The sequence below is a fragment of the Barbatula barbatula genome (genome assembly GCF_947034865.1).
Source record: "Barbatula barbatula genome assembly, chromosome: 3".
Classification (NCBI taxonomy): domain Eukaryota; kingdom Metazoa; phylum Chordata; class Actinopteri; order Cypriniformes; family Nemacheilidae; genus Barbatula; species Barbatula barbatula.
In genome coordinates this window covers 28,156,610-28,178,755 of record NC_136764.1, presented here as the reverse complement: position 1 = coordinate 28,178,755, position 22,146 = coordinate 28,156,610, and the positions used below count along the sequence as shown (strand labels likewise).

General features: G+C 40.3%; 2 protein-coding genes across 3 annotated transcripts in view; both read right to left on the bottom strand.

Moving 5' to 3' along the window:
• phlpp1 (PH domain and leucine rich repeat protein phosphatase 1) overlaps positions 1 to 6,495 on the bottom strand; it is a 30,808-nt gene extending 24,313 nt beyond the window's left edge. Inside the window, exon 1 of the mRNA XM_079452737.1 lies at positions 5,119 to 6,495. Within this exon, the coding sequence (XP_079308863.1) occupies positions 5,119 to 6,340 (1,222 nt within the window). The 5' untranslated portion in view covers positions 6,341 to 6,495. The remainder of the gene's footprint in view (positions 1 to 5,118) is intronic.
• Positions 6,496 to 7,571: 1,076 nt separating this feature from the next.
• The window catches only part of LOC306892365 (phosphatase and actin regulator 1), a 32,983-nt gene continuing 18,408 nt past the window's right edge, over positions 7,572 to 22,146 (bottom strand). For both annotated transcript variants that reach the window (XM_079453427.1, XM_079453426.1), the window contains exons 4-13: positions 21,686 to 21,796; positions 15,467 to 15,670; positions 13,737 to 14,007; positions 12,142 to 12,326; positions 11,791 to 11,947; positions 11,629 to 11,684; positions 11,129 to 11,190; positions 10,518 to 10,658; positions 10,224 to 10,300; positions 7,572 to 9,961 (exon numbers count right to left, since the gene is read on the bottom strand). In XM_079453427.1, coding sequence (XP_079309553.1) covers positions 9,946 to 9,961; positions 10,224 to 10,300; positions 10,518 to 10,658; positions 11,129 to 11,190; positions 11,629 to 11,684; positions 11,791 to 11,947; positions 12,142 to 12,326; positions 13,737 to 14,007; positions 15,467 to 15,670; positions 21,686 to 21,796 — 1,280 coding nt within the window. In that variant the 3' untranslated portion in view covers positions 7,572 to 9,945. The remainder of the gene's footprint in view (positions 9,962 to 10,223; positions 10,301 to 10,517; positions 10,659 to 11,128; positions 11,191 to 11,628; positions 11,685 to 11,790; positions 11,948 to 12,141; positions 12,327 to 13,736; positions 14,008 to 15,466; positions 15,671 to 21,685; positions 21,797 to 22,146) is intronic.

Genomic DNA, 22,146 nt, shown 5'->3' with positions numbered 1-22,146 from the left:
CGAGCGGGTTTTGCTTACGCTGTTGATGACCTTTCCCCAATAAAAGAAAACCTGTTTTCGCGTTTACATGACTTGCACATTATCAACTTATTAGGCATAATCGGAGTAAGAATGTGCCCTGTAATATCTTGCAATAATATTAAATGTTTAAGACATCGTTTTAGACATGTTTGTTTGTTTCCCAGATTCTGTGGCGATTTTCATAAAGGTAATAAAGGTAGAATAATGAGAAACCTACATTTAGTTACCTACATTTAGGTTTACCTACAAACCTACATTTAGTTTTTGCCCTACCATTGCCTCAAGGGGACGCCCCGCCCCTCCAACAGCACTTCCCGCCCCCTTTGAAGGTCAAGATAATCAAAAAATGTATGTAGCGTCATATCACAAGAAGTAATTTAAAGTTACCTTTCATATATAATAAGGGTGCTCCGATTGATCGGTCGCCGAGCATAATCGACCAATAATTGCTTTGGGATGTTTGATTGGCGCTCTCTATAAAGGCCGATTCAGAAAAGCCGATCCGATGACGCAAAACTCTTGAGACAATTTTTACACGCTGCTAAAAATGGCTTCACCGGTCTGGCAATTCTACAAGTAGGTATGATAACAAAATTTCCAAACACCCCTAAACTCATAATGGATCACATTTCTAGAAAGAGCTGAAAATTCCCTTTACGACGACACCTGAATTGTGAAAATCAGTTGAGGATTGCAAAAGTTATGATATTTATAATTACGGGGATTATATTAAAATAGTAAACATTAACTACAATAGAAGTCAGGTGATCGAAAATGCGTATTATTAAATACAGAGGATGTTTTTTTACAATCGCTAATCTACCCGCCACAAATGTGACTACCCAATTTCCGCGATTTAGTAAAATACTTTCTCCTCTATGGATTGATGAAATTTCGTCAGTACCAAGATAAAAGCTATGTATTTATGTCCACATATCTTTCAGCAGTGTCCAAAGCTTAGATGAAGCCCGCCGATCGATTGAAAGCCACGCAAAACTTCTGAAAGTTGCGGTGATCAGAAATCAAAATCAGTTTCCAACGCTGCAGGGGTTTGCACTCGATGTAGTTACCATCGTATTCAGGAAAAACATACTCCAGAAGTAGATATTAAAAGACGCGCACATTTCATGGAATTCATTTGCCTAGATCACCAGCCATTGTCTATTGAGGAAGACGAAGGGTTTCGGCGACTCATGTCCTATTTAGATTCACGTTACACTATGCCAGGGTGTAAATATTTCACTGACGTGTGCCTGCCGAGTGTTATTCCAAACAGTGTTTACATATGTCGACAGCCTTATGAAGGACAACATAACATCAATTTGTTTCACTAGTGACATTTGGAGTGCGAGTGTATGTCCCACCTCACTGCGCAGTTCATTAATCAAAACTTCGAACTAAAAAAGTTGTTCTACACTGAAGAGTTTTCAGGGTCACACACCGCGGAGGCTATTGCTGCTGCATTTAACGCCATGTTTCGAGCATGGGGAATCCCGAAGGAAAAAGTGCATGTTATTTTAAGGGATAACGCAAAGAACATGGAAAAGGCCAAGAGGGATAGCAATCTACTGAGATAGATAGATAGTAAATGAAAATGCGGCAGTAATAAAGTATTTTTAGCGGTTTGCTATATACTGTAGGTTTGTGATGGATAATAAACCTTATATTATCTTATAATATAGCATTTATGAAATTAATAGCATGAATAATCAGCATGTTTTCATTGGAAAGAATACTTCGAATTGGTTCTTATGGAAAGGCTGTTAGTAACTTTGTAAGCACTTCTACTCATGATATATTCATTTCAGTTGTTACATTTTGTTGTCAGTGTTTTAAATATTAAAATAGTCCACTAGGACTTCGCTTCAGCCCCAGAGCCTACAACACATTTTCTCAGTTACCAGACCTTCTGTGTTTCATAGATCAGAATATAAAGTAAATGGCCTGATTAAACAATGTTAAATCAATCAATCAAATGTCAAAACATCAATTAAACCTCTCGAAGTTGATTCTGACTCGTTTCAAGGGTCAGCAAAATAAAACTTGAAACACCAGTCAAACTGATATGAACTTTCTATAGTACAACAAACAGGGGTTTTATGAAAGATCCACAAGACACACATGCAGACCACAACATATGTTTCTCATCTGTAGAGAACTGTGGGTGTGTGACACATTCATTGTACCACATGCATTCAAACACAAATGCATAATTAAAAGATGCCTATAAACACACGATCTAAGGCATTTTTCAACTTATAAAGGTCATGGCTGAGACAGCCGTCCGGGTTCAGTGTCTCCTCCCACTGCTCTTATCCCAACATGCATGACATTGTGTGTGAATCGAGTACATTCCTCACATGCCTGTGGACCCGCAGACAGGGCCGGGAAAAAACATGTTGCGCTTCCGGACGATTCTGCAGCAATGATAATAACACAGACACAGAAAGAAACAAGAGAGCTGTTATCAGGTTACTGGTCATCAATTTACGTCACGTGAGGACAGCAGTTGAGCAAGTCACACCCACAATGACATCTACTCAAGAGAATACGTCTCACACTTTTGACAGATTGTGAAGAAATGTAGAATCTCAGAACACCACAAATCAAATTTGACAGACTATCAGAAGACCTTTGGTCTCTACTAGCTACAGTTGGGCCGATAGATGATGCTGTCAGTACATGATCCGTTCCACCTGCACGATCCCTTCTGAGCATGCGCGTAATTACGTATTCAAAAACATCATGGTTTTCCTACACTATTGGTACCGTGACGCAGGCGATGTAAACATTTGACATTAGGCTAACGTTACGTAGTTTAACCGTTCACGGCGAGTCTGTTTTTATGTTTTTAAATGTTGCTTACGTTACCATTACGATGTGTTTATGTGGTTGCCAATCCAAAATAATAGTTGTTACATGAACATGGATGATTTTGGTTACATGTGGAATAAAGTATTTTTATCGACTGCAAATCTTCAGTTTCCTCCAAACTCCATTTTGCGATTCATTGCTGAATCATGTCTATTTACCTTACCGTGTTTTTCGATCTGAGATCATTAGTATTGTCAAAGACGGTTCGTGTCGTTTTTTCAATCTGATAATACTAGTTAACTTTAAATGTATAGGCTAATATATCTATCCATTTAATCTAAATCAGTAAAATAATCCCTTCAATGGCGTTTACAGAAGCCAATAAGGAACATAACATGTATGTCTAACTAGACTATATTAATTTACATGAAGAAAGAACTACAAACTACAAAGTCAGGGGAAACATTACAGTATTTCAAACTGACTTGACAGAACGCATAGTGAAATGATACGAGGTGGACAGCAGCGAAGTAAATTAAGTATTGTATTTCATTTAATTTAACAGTAAAAAAATATAAACAAAGTAAAACAAAGCTGCGCAAGCGTGGAACAGATCGTGCAGTGTCGTAAATCATCGCACAACAAAATCATCATTTGCGCATGAGCGGTTTCTACAACGTTGTTGTGCGCATGCGCGAACGGATCGTGCAGGTGGAAAGGATCGTGTACTGACGGATGCCATTCCCATTGCCTGCTTAGTGATTCAAACAAATGTTTCACTTTCGTCACGTGACACTAGCTGCTCTGTGAAGGCAAATCAGACATCGGCCAACCCTACTACTAACACAACGTATTGACGTCAACCTAGTGTGTGAAAGTCTACAGCGTTTTCAAAAATACAAGAGCTGTAATGTCAAACCTCTTAAAAAGAAACAAAACTTAAAAAAACACAAACATTGAGAGATGAACTGCTTTCCAACAACTACATTATTGTTTTATCGTGCAGATATGCTTTGAATTCTCACATAAAAAAAATCAGTGTTAAACTGCTTTTTATGTCAATAAAATAAATCTGACGTTCAAGAGATTCACGAGGTCACAGTAAAATCTGAAATCTGTCTGCAGCTCATATAGAAACACATCAGCCCACCCATAGAAACTGGCCCCCAGAGTTGCCAAGAACCACTCTTGCTCTGCTCGACAAATCCCACAGCCCTTTACTTCCCCCATCCGTATTCCTCACAGCCCTGTTTTTCTCAGCGGCGTGAATGAAAGCGCTTCCTGCGGCTCACTGTTGGCTGACGGGCCAATGGATGTTGGCGTGAGACAGTAAAGGACAGCGAGCCAAGAACAGACTGGACGAACAGCATCTGAATATCCAGAAGCCATGAGCGGCCCTCTCTCTTCACCCTCCACTGCACCAACAGCATTCACCCTTTCATTTGAATGATAATGAACAGACCGGAACAAGAGCGCAGTCCAAGCCACAAGAGCTGTGGCTCACAAACGTTTTGTGGCCATGTCATGTGCATCCGTGGGAGCAAAGAACGCTGCCATGTTTTATGACCAGAGAGAGAGAGAGAGAGAGAGAGAGAGAGAAAGAGAGAGAGAGGGAGAATCCATGGGAACATAAACATGGTGGAATTCATTGTGAAGTTTCAACATCAAGTGGCGTGTCAAAGTGAAATAAATAGAAGCAGCTTGGTGGTGTCACGTTTACATGCATTAGTTACATAACTACTCTTACTCTGATGTCACATGAACAGTGAACTTGCTGAACTGAACTCGCGCATGTATAGAACCTGTATTTTCTCTGGAAAGTCTGTAAAGCAATAAAGTTTTGACACGCCTTACGTCATATAACCACCCCTACACCTGAAAGCGGCGCATGCACAGGTCATTCACATGAAGGTCTGTGCTATAAAGTCACGCACACGCATCAAAAATGGTTTCTTTGCTCCCAATTCGGGATTTTACGAAAAACATCTGAGAAAAAATATGTTAATGCACCAACAAGTTAGAACTCAGTCTCTTGGGTGTTTCAAGCAAACAATCACGTGACTATTTAAAAACCTGTCAACACGCACGCCAGACTTCACACTAAATGTTCGCGTCACGTCCATCAATAGGGGCCAAAACACACAGTTCTGCAGGCCGTGGAAATATTAAAATAAGGGAACAGATCTGTAGAGCAGCAAGATTGCAAACATGCATTCTTTGCACATTTTGCGTGACTATACACACGAGACACGATGGCGGTAAAAGGCACGAGCTGTCATTTACCTGCATAGAAGCGGATGAGAGAGCCTAGCTCGGTGTCCATGCCCTCCTCCTGGACCCGCCACGGGTCTTTAAATCCCAGTTTAAAGAGAAAGTCATTCTGGATCTGCAGGGGCCTCTCGTCGGGACCCAGGCGGCGGGCGGCCTCGCCGTGCAGCTGAACGTAAAGGGCCGGACCGGAGTCCGCATCCGACGGAGAGTCCGGTCCTCCAGTGCCGAGACACTCAGCGCTCGGCGTCTCGAGTCTCACGCGCGACTCGGAGTCGTCGGTCACGTCGGTATCGAACGCGTTGGCTTCCGACGGACAGTCCAGGTCCAGCTCGTCCGACGAGCTGCCGTACGTGTCCAGGCCCTCCGCGGCGCTGCTGTCAAACGCCGGACTCAGTGCCGACGCGTCCGTGCCCAATATCATGTCGTCGCTTAGCGAGTCCCGGTGCTGGCCGAAGCGGGCCCCGGAGCTCAGGTCATCACAGGCGCTGCTGGTCTCCGCGTCCGACCCCGCAAACCTCTTAACGGAGTCTTCGTCCTGCGGGGACCCTCGGTCTCCGTTACCCTCCGAATGCGCGTAGATATCAAACTCCTGGCGGTACCGGTGGTCCTTCTCCAAGAGCAGGAGTCGCAAGCGGTCGTTCGGCTGGTCGGGCAGGCTTTCGGCCCCCGCGTGCAGGTGTCCGAGCGCATATTCTCCATCGCAGTTGCCATTGACGTCCGTAGATGGATACGTTCTCGCATTCAGCCGCAGGACCGAGCCCGTCTTGCCGTTCATCTGCTGCAAGCGCTGCGCTATCTCCGCCGCGGTGCTCTCCACCGTGCACAGCACCGGCCGCGGCGTATGCGACCACGCCAGCAGCCGGTCGTGGACGTGAACGGAGCCCCTGCGCAGGTCCTGTCGGACCCACTGGCGGTCGGACAGTTGCAGCTGCGGGTTGGCTCGGTGTCTGAGCAACGTCTGACGGTCCAGACTGCGGCTGTGAGAGGAGCCGATGCTGGACACGTGCCTCTTTACCCTCCTCTTCCTCAGCAGTAAAGCGGAACCGCTCTTGCGGGCTTTATTGATGATGTTGAGTTCGGCAGGACTCTGGGTTTGGGTTCGGGTCCGAGGCTCGTCTGAGCTCGTCTGTCTGGGGATCGATGCTCTCTGGCCTTCGTCATCTTCTTCGTCGTCTGCTGTGGATCTCATGGCCACACTCAGAGAGCCAATCTTCTTCACTTTAACGCTCTCCATCCTCACTGGATCACTCCTAGTCCATCTGAGCGGGGACGCGAGCGCCGCACGACGCGCGAAAGGGCGTCATGAACGCGCAGGGATGATCGCTCCGCGCCGCTTGGAATCCGATCAGATCATGGAGTCCGAGAACGAAACGCACCCCTCGCGAGAGTGAGCGGAAATCACGCGAGAGCTTAAGTCCCATGTGCGGAATTTCGCTGTTTCTATTGTCTATGAGAGTTTTCTTTCGTTAATTAATTATAGATATAACGTGCTCGTATTCGTTATTATACCGCACAGTGTTGGAATGCCTTGACTGACAATTCATTGAAAAAGGATGCAGACGCACCTCTCACAAACCTCGCGAGAGTACACGGATTAACGCCCCACCTTCTCTTGCGGAGTACCGCGAGAGCGATTCGAAAGCAAACTTTTTTTTGGTTTTTCGAATCGCTCTCGCGGTACTTCGATGTCATCCGTTTGTCGGAGCTTGCGGCGCCGCATCAAGTCGAGCAAGCCTATTGAAACGTCGGTTTTTACATCATTTTAAAAAACGATCTTTTACGGCACAGTGAAATCATAAATATCACGTCATTTATTTTGTCGAGCGTCTTGTAAATAAAAACTGTAAGACTGTAACCGGAACATTATCGATTTAAAACTGCATTTCCCAGAATGCGTTGCGGCGATTGTTTTTGATGGTGCGTCACAGTCACATCCATGTGCGTAAATTATTAAAACCCTAGATATACATTTTTAAAACGGCCGCAATCGTCAGTGATTGAAGAAGTGATGATTATTATTATTTCTGATTAAAGTCACGATGACATCAACACAACTTTTCAGCACACAGTAAATTACGGGGTTTCTGTATAATTCCTTTGGATTGCTTGTAATTTCTACAAAACATACGTTTTTGGGAAGAGAGACAGGGTTAGTGTCAAGTATTCACAGAAGAGGTGGGTTTTAACTCGTTTTTTGAAGGTTGTGAGAGATGTGGGTGACCGGACCGAGTTAGGAAGAATGTTCCAGCAGGAAGGAGTTGTGAAGGACATCTGATATATCTGCAGGAAGACTTTTACTGCCATCTAGTGACGAATGACAAGCACGTTTTTCCTAAAGTCAAATGTGCCTAAAGAGTTTGCATTAAAGCCCTTTTAATTCGTCAAAACATGTGTTTCATGTCTCAGAGTCTTTAACTGATCAAGGGCATCTATGATAAAAGAAACTAAGAGCAACAACTAACGATCACATTGGTGAATTGGTGTTGTCATTTATTATTTATGTTGTCATTTAAAATGATTACAAAGTTGGAGATTCAAACAAACAACTAATTTACAAAATCACTTATTTTCTTTGTATATAACGTCAAATGTATTGCTAAAATCATCAAATATTCCTTGTCCCAACATGACCATACAGCTGTGTATACTCAATGATTGTTGCACCCTTGGAAAAAATGTGCATGCAGTTTGAAAGATCATCCGACTCCTTGGTAAACCGAATGTTTGAGCTCTTCACATTGGCTCAGTTTTTATTTTGAACATCTCGCTGACAAGACAACATTAGATGCCAAAGTGTTGATTCAGATTAACAAAGGAATAACATTTCTCATTTCGAACGACCAAAAATTCAAAACTTTCATCATAAATTGACTTTAAGAGGGTAAAAACTAAACATACAATATGCATATAAGGTTAAATTAAAGTGCATGCAGAATCACACTGTAGCTTCATTGGCTGAATGTTTCGAGTAAAATGTTCTGCTGTCCGTCAGACAAATGGACAATTTTATATTGTTTTAACTTGCTTTACACTTGGCCCCCCAGCATAGCAACTCTCCATTTAATGACATCAGTCACGCTACCAGGCGCAGGTGAAAAAGATGGGAGGTTTTATGGATGAATTGACTATAAAGATAAACGCGAACTAAAGAAATGAGAAAAATTACTCGTGGATAGCTGTGACCTCTCTGAAGCATCTACGTTAGAGAAGAAACATCCCTTCACACGTGTGACGTCATGAAAAAAATCAGCAAGTAAGCAAACAAGTGGACATGAATTGGATTTTACATTCTAAAAAGGTTTTAAGAAGAAAATCGAGTGATATCTGATCCATCTTAACTGATGAAATTAAACGTAATTGTTGACATTTAGTGTTGGTGAAGTTTAATGGACCTCAACCCTCTTACTGGTCAGTTCAAATGTAAGTGAGTTATTTAGTTTCCGGAACACATGAATGCTCACTGCCGCGTAAACAAACATTCACACGTCTTTCAATGCCTGTTAGTCGCATTTGCCACGAAGCGAAGCGTTGAGACCATTAGACACATGATCTCCACATGTGTGGCCTTAATGAAGCACTGGTCATGCTTAAGGTCTTATTTATTAAAAGAATAGACAGAAAAATTGCTACAGCTTAAAACGCATTATTGCGTGCGTCACTGTGTTTGAACCCTGCAAAAGATCTCTAGCTTGTGATTCTACTATGAATATAATGAAAGTCTACATTAGAATACAACATACCCCAAAAAATGAACTAAAAAGCATCAATACCAGATCTACGTACAAACATAATGAATATTGCTTGGTCTGCATTACGGTAAAAAAAAGACAAACTTACAAAGTCTACAAAACAAATTATGTAAAATATTATAACAAACAAATAACGATAATATAAACAAATGTAAGTTACACGACATGTGCCGAGTTCATGTACTGATCTGAAAGAAGTACAAAGACTTGGAACTTGGAAAAATACGACAATAATATATGGATTCATTCCCTTCTGTAGTTTCCATGAGCCCTTCAGTCTCAGTTTTCATTCTTGAAATGAACAATAAAAATATCCTTTACATAATGCAATATAAATACCATGAACTGTACATTTGAATTGAGCACCGACAAATGACTCCAGATACTCTAGAATTCACAGTTAGCCAAAGAGTAGCCTACTCGGAGGAGTGTGGATGTAGGCATTGTGAACGAAACGATGCAGTGACATACAAGAGCCAGCAGGGGTAAAGCAAAATCCTGAAAGAAATTTCTGCGTAAATTTAAAATAAACGTTTGTGTCACAAGACAATTTCTTGCACGTGTCTGTTTGACCTGATCATAAAAACATTCCTGTGTAAATTGTTGCATGTGGGTAAAACTAATGGTTTACAATGAAATTTGTTCTGCTTGCATTTCAAGAATGGGGCCAGTTGTACGCGAACGCAGTCTGTGCAAAATGTGCCATGCCACCAGGAAGTGCTTCAAAGTGCTGAAAACGCTGCCTGCTCACAGCCTGAGAATCAGCTAGAGATAATGTTTGTATTCCAAAAGTAACGTCGGCCAGAGAAATGCCTTATCTGACAACCAAACATGCCAGGATGCTGTAATAAAGGGAACTAGTGGAAAAAAAACATTTGATTGTAGGTTCTTGCCGCACCCAACGCCACTGTAGATGATCACAGGAAGTGACACGGGCATTGCTACTTGAGTGATGTCAGCGTCCTAGGGAGTTTGCAGAAGGCATTTCAGACGTCTTGGCATTGGGTAGACTGGGCATCGCTGACTCTCCATCACTTGTGATTGATGAGAGAGACACCCGCCAGACAGCAGTCCTCCAGACAGTGATGATCTATGGTCTGTGAAACCTGTTTGGAAAATGAATATCACAGAGACGTTGTGATAAAAACCCGACACTCCACATACTGGCACTGCAATGGGTTTTTACTTGAACATCCACTATTTCACAACCAAGCCCTCTTCAACCAATCCCCTAATACCACCTGTCATTTAATGAAATATAAATACATCATCTATACAGTTTCCTATGGGGAAAATCGAGTCCCGCCCATTTGCTCCCTTTTTTCCTATTAGTTTATACGTCTCTAATGCTTGTGTGAGGGAGTTCACCTGGTCAGATGTCGGCTGGACTCATGCACTTCCATCTCATTGCTCTTAAAATCATTCAACTCCTTCCTTATAGCAGCCTGCAACGACACAACAAAACCATGAATATCACACACAAAACGCTTTCATTAAACGTTCCTGCATCACATCACTATTTCCAGTGATTCACTCCCACAGATGTCGGCGTATGAACTCTATGGAATAACACGACGGTATCATTTTGGATGTACGATAGTGTTCCATCAGTCGTTTTACATCGCGTGCAGGTGATCATCAGGGTGCTTCGGTCATACTCGCCTTGTCAGCCGCGGTCAGTCGTGTCCAGGGTTTGTCTGTGCGTCGGTCATAATCCTGAGCGTCTGATACCTCGACATAATCACTGAACTGGATCAGAATCTTGGCTTGTCGTAATTCCTCCACCGTGGGTCTCTGACTCAACTGAAACACAACACATTTAACACGAGGTCCAAAGATGAGACACAAAGTTTGTAAAACGTGCACCTGTTTTAGTCCTTATTTATGATTTGATGGCTTAAAGGGATCATTTCTGTCTTTATTTATTCACCAAAATGTGGTTCGAAACCTGTGAAGAACATTTTTTGAGATGGGTCTCAGTGATTTGTGTCCATACAATGGAAGTCAATGGGATCCAATGTTTTGGTGAAATAAAGGTAACACGAAGTCCTGACAGATTTTGTCTGTTTTCACGCACAACGTTAATTCTAATTCTCTTATGCAATCTAGGTACAATTTGAAATCAAGTTACTGACCAATGTCTTTTATGTGTGTTTGTGCAATTTTGGAGTCAGAACCAGAAAACTACTTAACACTTTGGGAACGACAGAAATGTCACCACGTCAAAGACTTTATTCGTATACTGCACATTGGATGGATCCGATCAGTCATACCTTGCGTGAGAGTCTGCGTCTGATCTCTCTCTTCTCCTCCATCTGCTCCTGTTCATTGCGAGCTGTGGGACGGAACCAGGTCAGAGGTCAACCGGGGTGATCGCGTGACACCCCAGTGATAACGGCAATACAGACATACTTGTTTTATTACAAATTCAATTACACACTTCACTTTACACTGCACGCTTTATCCACGATACAGAGGCCACGCCCATGCCTTTATTTCCATTAAAACATATGCCATGAATTACAAACACATTTCTCTTAGAAAACAAGTGAAACCTAAAATGACTGCTATCACATGTTTTTGTGCCTGGCTTTTACTCACTTCAGTTATAACAGATGGACGGTGCTGCTAAAGCCATGAAGTACATGAATGACAGTTTCCAAGTAATGGAGATTTCTTTTTTTATCCCTGCTACACGTCAAAGGTACCACTTGAAAATGAAGGGGGTCTAAAATCAGCTGCTGCAAGACATTTCACGTGAGAGCGGTCTTACGTTTGAGGATGTTTCTCTGCTCCAGCTCTTCAGCAGTGGGTCTCTGGCTCAGTCTCCTGTTAAAAACATTCAACACATTCAGCTCATTTCCGACTCCCAATCATCACACATCACACAATCATCATGAATGTCCACTTTGAAGCTTTAACGTATTGGAATTACCGTGTGAGTTTGGTGCCGATCAGCTGTCTGCACTGCAGTCTCTCCTCATCCGTTTGCACTGGTAAGATGTTCTTGTCCTGTAGCTCTCTCTCAGATGGTCTGTTACTCAACTTCACGGCCAATGAGTCCTTCCTTAAGATCTTCAGAGCCAGGGTGCCTGTGCACACGAAAGCAACATACGTCTGCACGGAAATACAATCACCTTTGACCTCTACAGAACCTCCTTGACCTCTTTTGAACGGATTAAGTTATTCAACTATCCTCGTCAATGAACAAATAAACAAATCATCAGTATTATAAATAATAAGGATCCTTCGTAAGTATGATTGTTGTAGTATTTTAAGAGCGTACTTGTAAAGAGAGAGTCATCATCCTCTTCTTCGTCATCTTCTTCCTCCTCATCATCATCATCATCTTTATACATGCTGGGCAGATCCTCATAGTCAGACTCACTGGGGATGTTTTCTTTATCATCCTCGCAGTCAATCATCACGGCAGGCAAAGGAAAGCTGTACTGACCCGTGTGCGCCGCAGAGCTGAACATACAAAGCATCATCTTCAACAACAATACATGACAATTGTTCATCTGTATGCTTAACCACGAGGAAGACCTAAAGAAGTGCTACGTTATCTGAGATGTTAGCGATGTGTCTTAAAAATTAATTTACATATACACATACATTTAGTATTGTTTTTAAACAGCCTTATGGCGGATTCAGACGGTATGCTGCGGTGAGCGGTAGAATTGCCACACGGCAGCACTCTTCATCTCTAGTTGAAGCTCTTTGTGCAGTGTAAGCGGTGCTCCCGTCACGGTGTCGAGGCAGACATTGCCATGATTACAACCAACAAGGTCCACCTTGTATTTGCTAAGAACGAAATAAAACAAATATAATTCTGTGTTTTCGTCATTATTAGTTTATTTTCACTTACTGTCTTCAATGATTTAATAAACACTTTTCGTTTGGCCCAACTAATGTTGCTAGAATCGATTTGCCTGTGGAGCGTCATGACTTGCACGTGCTGATGTAAAGAATTTGCGGGAATTATGATTTTGTACCCAAGTAGGCTAATCTGTATGAGATTTTCACCGTATCGTACAGCTCTGGGAAGTCAATAACAGTTAAAACTATCTTTCCCTCCATCTTTTCAACGTTCGCCTACTAAATGAGTAAAATGTTCTATGATTGGCTGGTAATTATCTATTCATTGATTGGTTAAATCCGACGCGTAACGTCTGAATGGCCCATTACACATCACAAATCTCAAAAGTGTTATTATGAGGCAGGCCAACTTTGGTGACAAAGTGACAAGTTTCCTTTTAATTACATATGTTAAAAGGCCCTCACGGCTAGAGGGTGAAATGTAGCCTGAGATTTGCATTAGGAAGAGGTTGGCCGACAGTTAGCGTTGTGTTTAATTTCCAGTCTGACAGTGGTTAAGCGGGCCAGAAAGTCTGTGGTGGGTTGTAAGCTGGCTCATCGAGTGCTGGGCCTTAACCTCATTCAGACAGATCCTGCAGGAAACCGTCGTCGCATTTAACCACAGCAGTGAGTGCAACAGAGTGATACAGAATATTTTAGACATGGCCGCTGCTCGACTAGAAAACGACAGGACCTCCTGGAAGTGCACTACCTGCTTTGTTTATAGGCTCCCTGGTCCAAATACATACCCAGAGCCTCAAATGCCAATGAGCTGATCACTCTAAACACACTAAATATTAATTTATATATTATACTTCAATATTAACATAGTTAAAAACTTGGCTTTCACCACAGGGAGACTTTAAGAAGATCAGTCTTTCAACATCATTGAGTGACGCTGGTCTTGGTACCGCCACAGTGTTTGTGTTTTTTGGTCAGTACCCAGGAAGCTCCAGCTCCGACCGTCCAGCTTATTTGATACAAGTCATCATGTTGCGTTTCAAACAGGCCCAACACACAAACCTCTCGAGTCTCTGCAGGGCGAGCGCCAGTGTCTTCTGAAGCTCTTCAATGATGCGGCTGGACGGATGAACGCTGCCGTACTGCAGCTGCAGTGGGTGACCATACTGTCCCCCCATACTGACATGCTGCTGGAGAGGTGGAGCTTTCTGGCTGAATGACAAGGGGGTGGGTGAAGAGGAGGATGGGGGCATATAGATCATGACTTTCTTAGGCGGTAGAGGAGGAGACAGTTTTCCTTGCAGACATGACAACTTCATCCGCTGACAAGAGTCTGATGAGTGAGAGAAAAACAATCAAAAACTTTTAAGAGACATGTTGTAAACATCTCAAATATATCTTTAGTAAGCAAGATCGTTTGACAATTCAATCTTTGTGTTAAAGCCACAAAACGTACATTTGGATCGCTAGATGGTGCACTTTCGAAACATCAACAAAATGCGAAGCAAATGGATGTTATGTAGGAGAGTGGAATTATGGGACATGTCGCTTTCACCATGCAGAGGCGTATAGAGATCTCCCATCATGTTCACTGGACAAGAAAAGTTATGAATTTTATGCTACATTTGCCAATGATATTAGACTTTGTCAATTGATTTGGTAGCATAATGCTACATAGTTTTACGTGTTTAAAACAGTCATACAGTCGTCGTTTAAAAAGTAAACAAAATTTACGCTTTTTGGGGGTTTCCTTTACTCGCCAACAGAACAACAGATGCTGTATAACCACTTTCGCATTTGCGTGTTGCCGTAGTTTCTACATGCGGAAACGGAGGGTAGTGCGGAGCAGCGGATATTAAGTCACTGATATGTGAAAAAATACAAGGGAGACAAGGGACGGGACATTATTTAAATAGGAATTTCTCATTTGGTATAATGAAATATGTCTCACTGTGCAAGTGATTTTGTGATATTTCATAGCAAAATTATTCCATATTGTGGCTTTGAGAATTCAAAAAATAATATCATGTAATAAAATTGAATAATACAATGTAACATTTTAAATAATGTTCAAACTCTTGTCAATGTTTATTGCACGGAACAAAACTGAGATCGCTCCAGTTTCACCTTTGATCATAAAAGTAAGACAAAAACCTCAGGAGTGAAACAACAACAGCGATGTCAAAGAGCTGAGACACTACTATGTGCAGTATTCAAGTAAATATCAGATGTGATCACTGAATGAGTGGTTACATTTAAAATAAATAACACATGAATTCAAATTTGACAAAAATCGTTCAACAGTTTAAAATGTGCTTCAATGTGTTAACACTTCAACGGGAGCATCAGTAGCTTAGTATTGCCAAAATAAAAGTGTATTACGATCACTGGTTTGCATCAACTAAATGTTCAATCCAAAATATTTAACGATCACTCAACATCAGGTTATATCTGTCTGATACTAATACCCATACCAGATGAATTCGACTGACATGCTGCCAAATGACAAGAAGAGTGTAAAGAAAAGAGAGAAAGTGTTAGACAGATGGATTGTGGGAAACAGGGAGGCAAGCCAAACAGTAATGCCAGATTGTGGGTCATAAGAGGACTTTGATGTGTGTGAATCTAGAATTTTATAATGTGGAAAAACATCATACGGGATATGTAAAACAACAATGTCACTAATGCTATTTCGGACCAAGCCAAAAACCTATGGACAGAGACACATAATAACAATCATTTATTCATCTTGTGCTGTGTTTGGTCAGTCTGGAGAAGGGTTTTGAGTGTACCTGTGCTGTGATTGGTCAGTCTGGAGAAGGGTTTTGGAGGAAGAGCTGGTGGCTGTTTATGGATAAGTTGAGGTTTGGCAGGGGGTTCCTGAAGATCACTAGAAAATGCCACGGACTTCTTAGGAGGAAGTGTTAGAGATGACTTCATTGTGTTGTCCTGAGCAAACACTCCTCCACCCAGAGATGCTCTGAAATCAATGATGGCTGAAAAAAAGAAGACACATTTTCAAAAACGATTCCCTCAAAAGACGACACATTTTACATGAAGATATCTTTTGCATGACAAAATACCAGCTTTAAACAACAGCCCTAGATATGAGGACAAGCATTTAACTGGACAGAGAAAAAGGAAGATCAAGCCCATTATTCAGCTCATTAGCCGGTTTCTTATCTGAGGCGAGTGAATTAAGAGACGGACGTTAGCTGAGAAATATTCCTTTGATGTTGTTTCATCCGTTTTAAGCTTTTCAAATGATCTGGACAAACTAAAGCAAAGACCGCTTCCATGCTGACAGCAATAGACTCAAAAGGGCCTTTCATGAAAATCACAACACATCAATTGTAATCCGTTATCTCACTCAACCCAGTTTAACAAGACAACCAAGGAGCAAACAGTCAGAACTTAAAGGAACAGTTCAACCACAAATTCTGACATCACTTAATCACCCTCGAGTTCGAGATCTGTATACATTTCTTTGTTCTGATGAACACAGAGAAAGATATTTGGAAGAATGCTTATAACCAAACAGTTCTTGGCCACCATGGACTACCATATTAAGAAAAATGTATTTGTTCTGTTGAACACAAAGATATTTTGAAGAATGTAGGAAAAGCAAACATTGCTGGGGCACTTCGACTACCATCGTCATTTTTCCAACAATGGTAGTCAATTGTGGCCAGGAACTGTTTGGCTACAAGTGTTCTTTAAAATTTTTAAATTTGATACAAATTTGATCCAATTCTACCGTAATACTCGAGGGTACTGTAATATTTCTTTTTTGGATGAACTGTCACTATATATAGCATGGAGGTAATGATGGGGATTGCAGATAGGTACGTAATATTTAGAATAAAAATTGTAATTGTTGATGCAATAATTAAAAAAAAACATTTTTACATCTTGGAAAACAAGATTCTATGAGAATCCAACCTAATTCTCTCATTTGTAAGTTGCTTGTGTCTGCTAAATAAATAAAAGTAAAATGACCAAAGGGGCAGGTTTATCTGATACAGTAGACCCTAGCAATAAAGTGATATATCATTCATGGTTATAAATTCATTAGATTAATTATTTAATAGCATTGTACAATAACTGCGTGACAGTTTTTCTGATTAAACATAAGTTATAGCCCTACAGACAACAGATGGAACTCAACTGTGCATTACTTATATTGTGTAACATACAGTAAATGTTCATTTAATTGACACTTTGACACTTTGTGTAACATCTGCTAGCCATAAATTGTAATAGCTTTATTTCACTTCACAACAAACACTTATTATTGGTTTTTATGACGTGAGCAATAACATTTTTAATAAACAGTCAGCTGAGATCTGCAGCGAGGTATGATGTTCATTTCTTTTCTACTAATTTCAAGTGACAGTAAAATTTACCAAGGCTCTAAATAACATTCCACGTCCACATAAGACCATCTTGTGTCACCCTCCCGTGAGAGCCTGTGGACTGAATGATGAAAGATGGACTGCTTGTCACTATTTTAAGGCTTAACAACACTAGTTAGTATATATTTCATTTTTTTCAAGGGCAGCAGTTTGATGTTTTAGCTTTGGTTAAATTATGTCTCTATTATTACCTAAACATTCCTCTGTTGTCTGATATCTGTTGTCCCAAAATGAGACTCAACAAACCCAAACAGTTTTAGACAAAAATGTATAATCAATAGATCACTACTGATAGACTCTCCCTTTTAATCATAAACATTTACTTAGTAACTATTATTTAAAAGTTACTGACTGGAGCTGTAACGTATAAGAGGAGAAAAAGCAAGATTTTAAAGTTAATGCGATGCTTTATAGGTAACCATTGCAAGACAGAACCGGGCTAATATGGTCATACTTTTTTGAACGTGAAAGAACTCGTGCTGCCGCATTTTGGGCCAGTTGGAGTTTTTGTAATAGGCCTGCAGGGCAACCACCTAATAGTGCATTACAGTAATCTAGTCTTGATGTCATAAAGGCATGTATAAGCTTCTCTGCATCTGATGGTGACAGCATATGACGTAGTTTAGATAATTTCTTTAAGATGGAAAAACGCAATTTTACAGGTGTTGGCGACCTGGTTCTCAAATGAGTAATATCAAAATATAAAGCCAATATTCTTTGCTGAAGATGAGGGTTTTATGGAACATCCATCAATAGTTAAGCAGTATTCTTGGTTGTTACGTATGGCGGATTTTTGTCCAATAAGTAACACTTCAGTTTTGTCCTAGTTCAGTAATAAGACATTTTTACTCATCCACTTTTTTATATCGAATATGCATTCCACTATATAAAGTTGTGTATCATCAGCATAACAGTGAAAGCTATCTCCGTGTCGCTTTATTATATCTCCTAGAGGTAGCATGTATAATACAAAGAGCATAGGCCCTAAGACTGAGCCCTGTGGTACACCGTACTGGACTTGCAATTTGACACCTCATTGTTTATTGCTACATATTGAAAACGGGCGGATAAATAAAATCTTAAGCCATTTTAAAGCTATTCCCTTAATGCCGACATAATTTTCGAGTCTATGTGGTAGCGTGCTGTGTTCAATGGTGTCGAATGCAGCACTAAGGTCTAGCAGCACCAATAAGGAGATACAACCTCGGTCAGACGCCATAAGCAGATAATTTTTAACTCTGATCAAAGCAGTCTCTGTACGGTGATGTGCTCTAAATCCAGACTGGAAATCTTCATTGATGTCATTCCTTTGGAGGAAGGAACATAATTGAGTTGAGACTACTTTTTCCAGAACTTTAGATAAGAAAGGTAGATTTGAAATATGTCTGTAGTTAACTAGTTCTCCAGGGTCGAGATGAGGTTTTTGGCAAGGGGCCTTATAAGAGCCACCTTATATGCTTTAGGCACATGTCCTAGTGTCAGATATGAGTTAATAATGCTAAGAAGATCTATCATTTCTGGGAGCATCTCTTTCAGTAGACTTGTAGGTATAGGGTCTAGCATGAATATAGTTGATTTAGATGATCTAATGATTTTAGTTCATAGTGATCTATGATAGAATATAATCACAATTTCTCCTTAGGGGCGCTTTAGTTAGTCGCCTGTTCAGCGGGTTTCACTTCTGGTTGCATAGTTATAATTTTTTCTCTAATATCTTAGATTTTATTTGTGAAATAGTTTCATCACTGCTATGCTGGTATACAGAATCAGATGTTGCTGACGATTTATTTTTGGTTAATTTAGCCACTGTGTTAAATAAAAACCTAGGGTTATGCTAGTTTTCTTCTATTAGTGCTTCTATTAGTCTATCCTTCCATGTTGTACGAAATACCTCTTTGTGCTCCATTTTTCGTGCCGCTTTCTTTAGAGCCTGAGTGTGTTCATTATACCATGGTGTGGGGCTGTCTTTTTAATCTTCTTTAAGCACAGAGGAGCAACTGTGTCTAGCATTTCCAAGAAAGTGGTGTTAAAATTTTCATTGGTACTGCGCCGTACAGCTCAACTATGGGGGGTTTAGAGTAACTCAGTAACTGATCCTTTTTTGAGTACCACCTCAGTTGAGATTCCAAGCGTACCCTACCGATACTAGAATGTGACGTGTTTACACACAGATCACTGACAGCGTAATTTGAACATGTTATATTGTCATTTCGTTATATGCATTAACTGTAATTGAGACTGATAGAGATTGAGACCATTAACGCAATGTTAAATGCAAGATTAGTTTACCCCCTTGTGCACCGTCGAGCAAACCAAATGATCGTTGTCTCTTTGCTGTAAATTCTCCCAAACACCAATTACAATGCAAATGTCTTAAGCATGTAAATGGTTTAAGTCAGGAATATACAACTTAAGCTGTTTAATTGAAAAAAACTGAGATTATAACATCAATATTTGCTAATGTCAACTGAATGTTGAATTCTTATCTGCACGAACTAACTTCATAGTTGCCAAGTCCGCTTATAATACGCGACTTTGGGCTTTTTTTATTAGTAAGTCGCGTTAAAAGAACACAGGTTGCGGGTTGCGTTTTTTTGGGCTTATTAAAAATATATGGTTGCTTGTTAGGAAAATCTGACAAGCAACTTCGTTTTCTTTACATCTATGGCCAATCTCCAATACATTGATTGACACTGTCTGCTCAGTGCAATAATATAAGTGCTGTGGCGTAATTCGTCAAAACATTCTACCGAATCATCCCCCTTAACTCCCTCATTGGAGGAAAAAATCACGTTCAACGTGCAGGCGCGCGCGACGCTGTAAGCTATGATAGACGTAAATAAATACTCACATTTCAATTTCTACAAACAATGCCTCCAACAAAGTGGTCCAAGTATGGCAAAAAGTACAACAAAGACTGGGAAAATGATAAACAACTTAAAGACTGGATAGGTCAAGTGGTTGGTGATCAGAGTAAAGCGATGAGCAGGTACTGTAAAACGGAGATTCGTCCTTTTCCACCTCTCCAATCCTATCCAGCCTCACAGGTGATCGGAGATGAGGATAGTACGTGCCGTGCCCTCCGCTTTGTTGCAGTTCGCTGATTTTTATTTTGTATCCTTTTTTTCCTAATCCGTTTATCCTTTTGTAATAAAGGAGTGGTTTCAGTTTAATATGTTGCAGGCTCATTTATTGGTAATAAATAATAAATGATAATGCTGAAAATAAATAATCTAATAATATTGGGCGTGTTTTGGGCTTGTTTTTGAAGCTCCAGTTGCTTATTTATCTCGCGAGAGTTGGCAACTGTGACTAACTTATCTGCAAGTCTTTCTCGCCACCAAGTTTTGTAAAGCTCTGTGAGACTGCCATCTAGTGGTAGTTGCTTTTCTTAGGCACAGTTGTGTGTGGATCCTTAGTTATTTGTGTTTGGTTTGTCCAAAGCAGATGAATTCACATGTGTTGTCTGATCCACAAAAGCACTTTTTCTATTAGACATGCAATAATAATTATGATATTTTAATACAAAAGAGAACATTTTCATTCGCAAATGTATATCCATGTGTACAAAGTAATTCATATTCATTGAGTTTCTAATTTCATTGACACGAAACGACAGACATTTATTAATGTAAAATAACGCGTATCATCATCTTATTTATTGATACGTTTGTATGTGGGTCGTGTAATGCTGAAAACAGCGAAACGAAAGTATCAAGATTCAAAAACAGGATGAATGCACGTGTGTTGCCTGATCCAATCCAAATGCACTTGTCCTTGGTGTGCTCAAAATGATTATATATTAACACAAAATACAACAATTGATTAAAAAAATTCTGTCTCTATTTGTACAAATCATTTCATGCTTATGATTTGAATCTGTGAAATATAGATTTTTATAAGGCATTTGTTTGTGGATGGTGAAATACATGAGTAACATGTAACAATTTCACGGATGACGTGACAGTTTGAGACAAATTTCATCCCATATTTGATAGTCTTATTTAATTAACACTGCATATAGGAATTTATAGTGTTTCTGATATTTGACTTACATAACCTTTTATGTTTTGCTTATAGTCAATGTTTTCTTGTACAGCTGCTTTGTAACAATGAAAATTGTAAAAAGTGCTATATAAATAAAGCTGACTTGACATGACATACTTTGCCGTCACCACATGGCCCATTTATGTAACAGCAGCAGCTCATAGCAAGTGATGTAAAGCTTAAATCTCATTGGACGATCCGCTTTTTCGCTTTGCGAATCAGAAAAGATTTGTCGCACTGGATAAAAAAAAGGCCATTTTTAGCGTGTGGATGTTCGCGGTTTATGTGAATGCGTTAATTGGAATCAGTATTTCTAGCGCGTTATTGCAACGAACATTCTTGGGACTTAACTGCAAATTCCATATATATTTATTTTATTAGGATGTTCCACTCTGTTTGTGCTCTTTACAGTAACTTTCCTCTTTTGTGATTTCTTTTTCAAGCTGCTTTGAATCAATGCAACATTGTAAAAAGCGTTAAATAAATAAACTTGTCTTGACAATCTACTAATAATATAAGTCAGACCTATCCTGACAAACACATACTTACCTGTCCGTTGTCCGTCCGTAATATCTGCTGTCCTGTCACACTCGTGAGCCTTGGTTACTGGGCCTGACATCTCCAATCGTCCATCCTGCTTCACTACAGAGATCCTAGAGTCTAAAAAGCACAAATATGTAATGACTACTGTTCTTTGACATATTTATCATAATAAGACTTCTGTCAGGTTCACTATCATCCAAATTTAAACAACAGCAATATGTAAGGTTAGAATCTGTGACCCTGTTCAGTTTGTGCTATCTCCCATACAAAACATAAGACTAACCCCTCCCTCTCTCCCCCAGCCAAATCCTGTATCAATAATTATTAGGTCTACAGCTATCGTTTATGTTAGTAATCAAGTATTCTGCCAATTATTCCATCGATTAATCGAGTATTCAGATAATAAGTACTTTTTTTATTTAAGCGCAATACTAAACATACAAAATAAAGCAAGAGAGGTCTCTTAA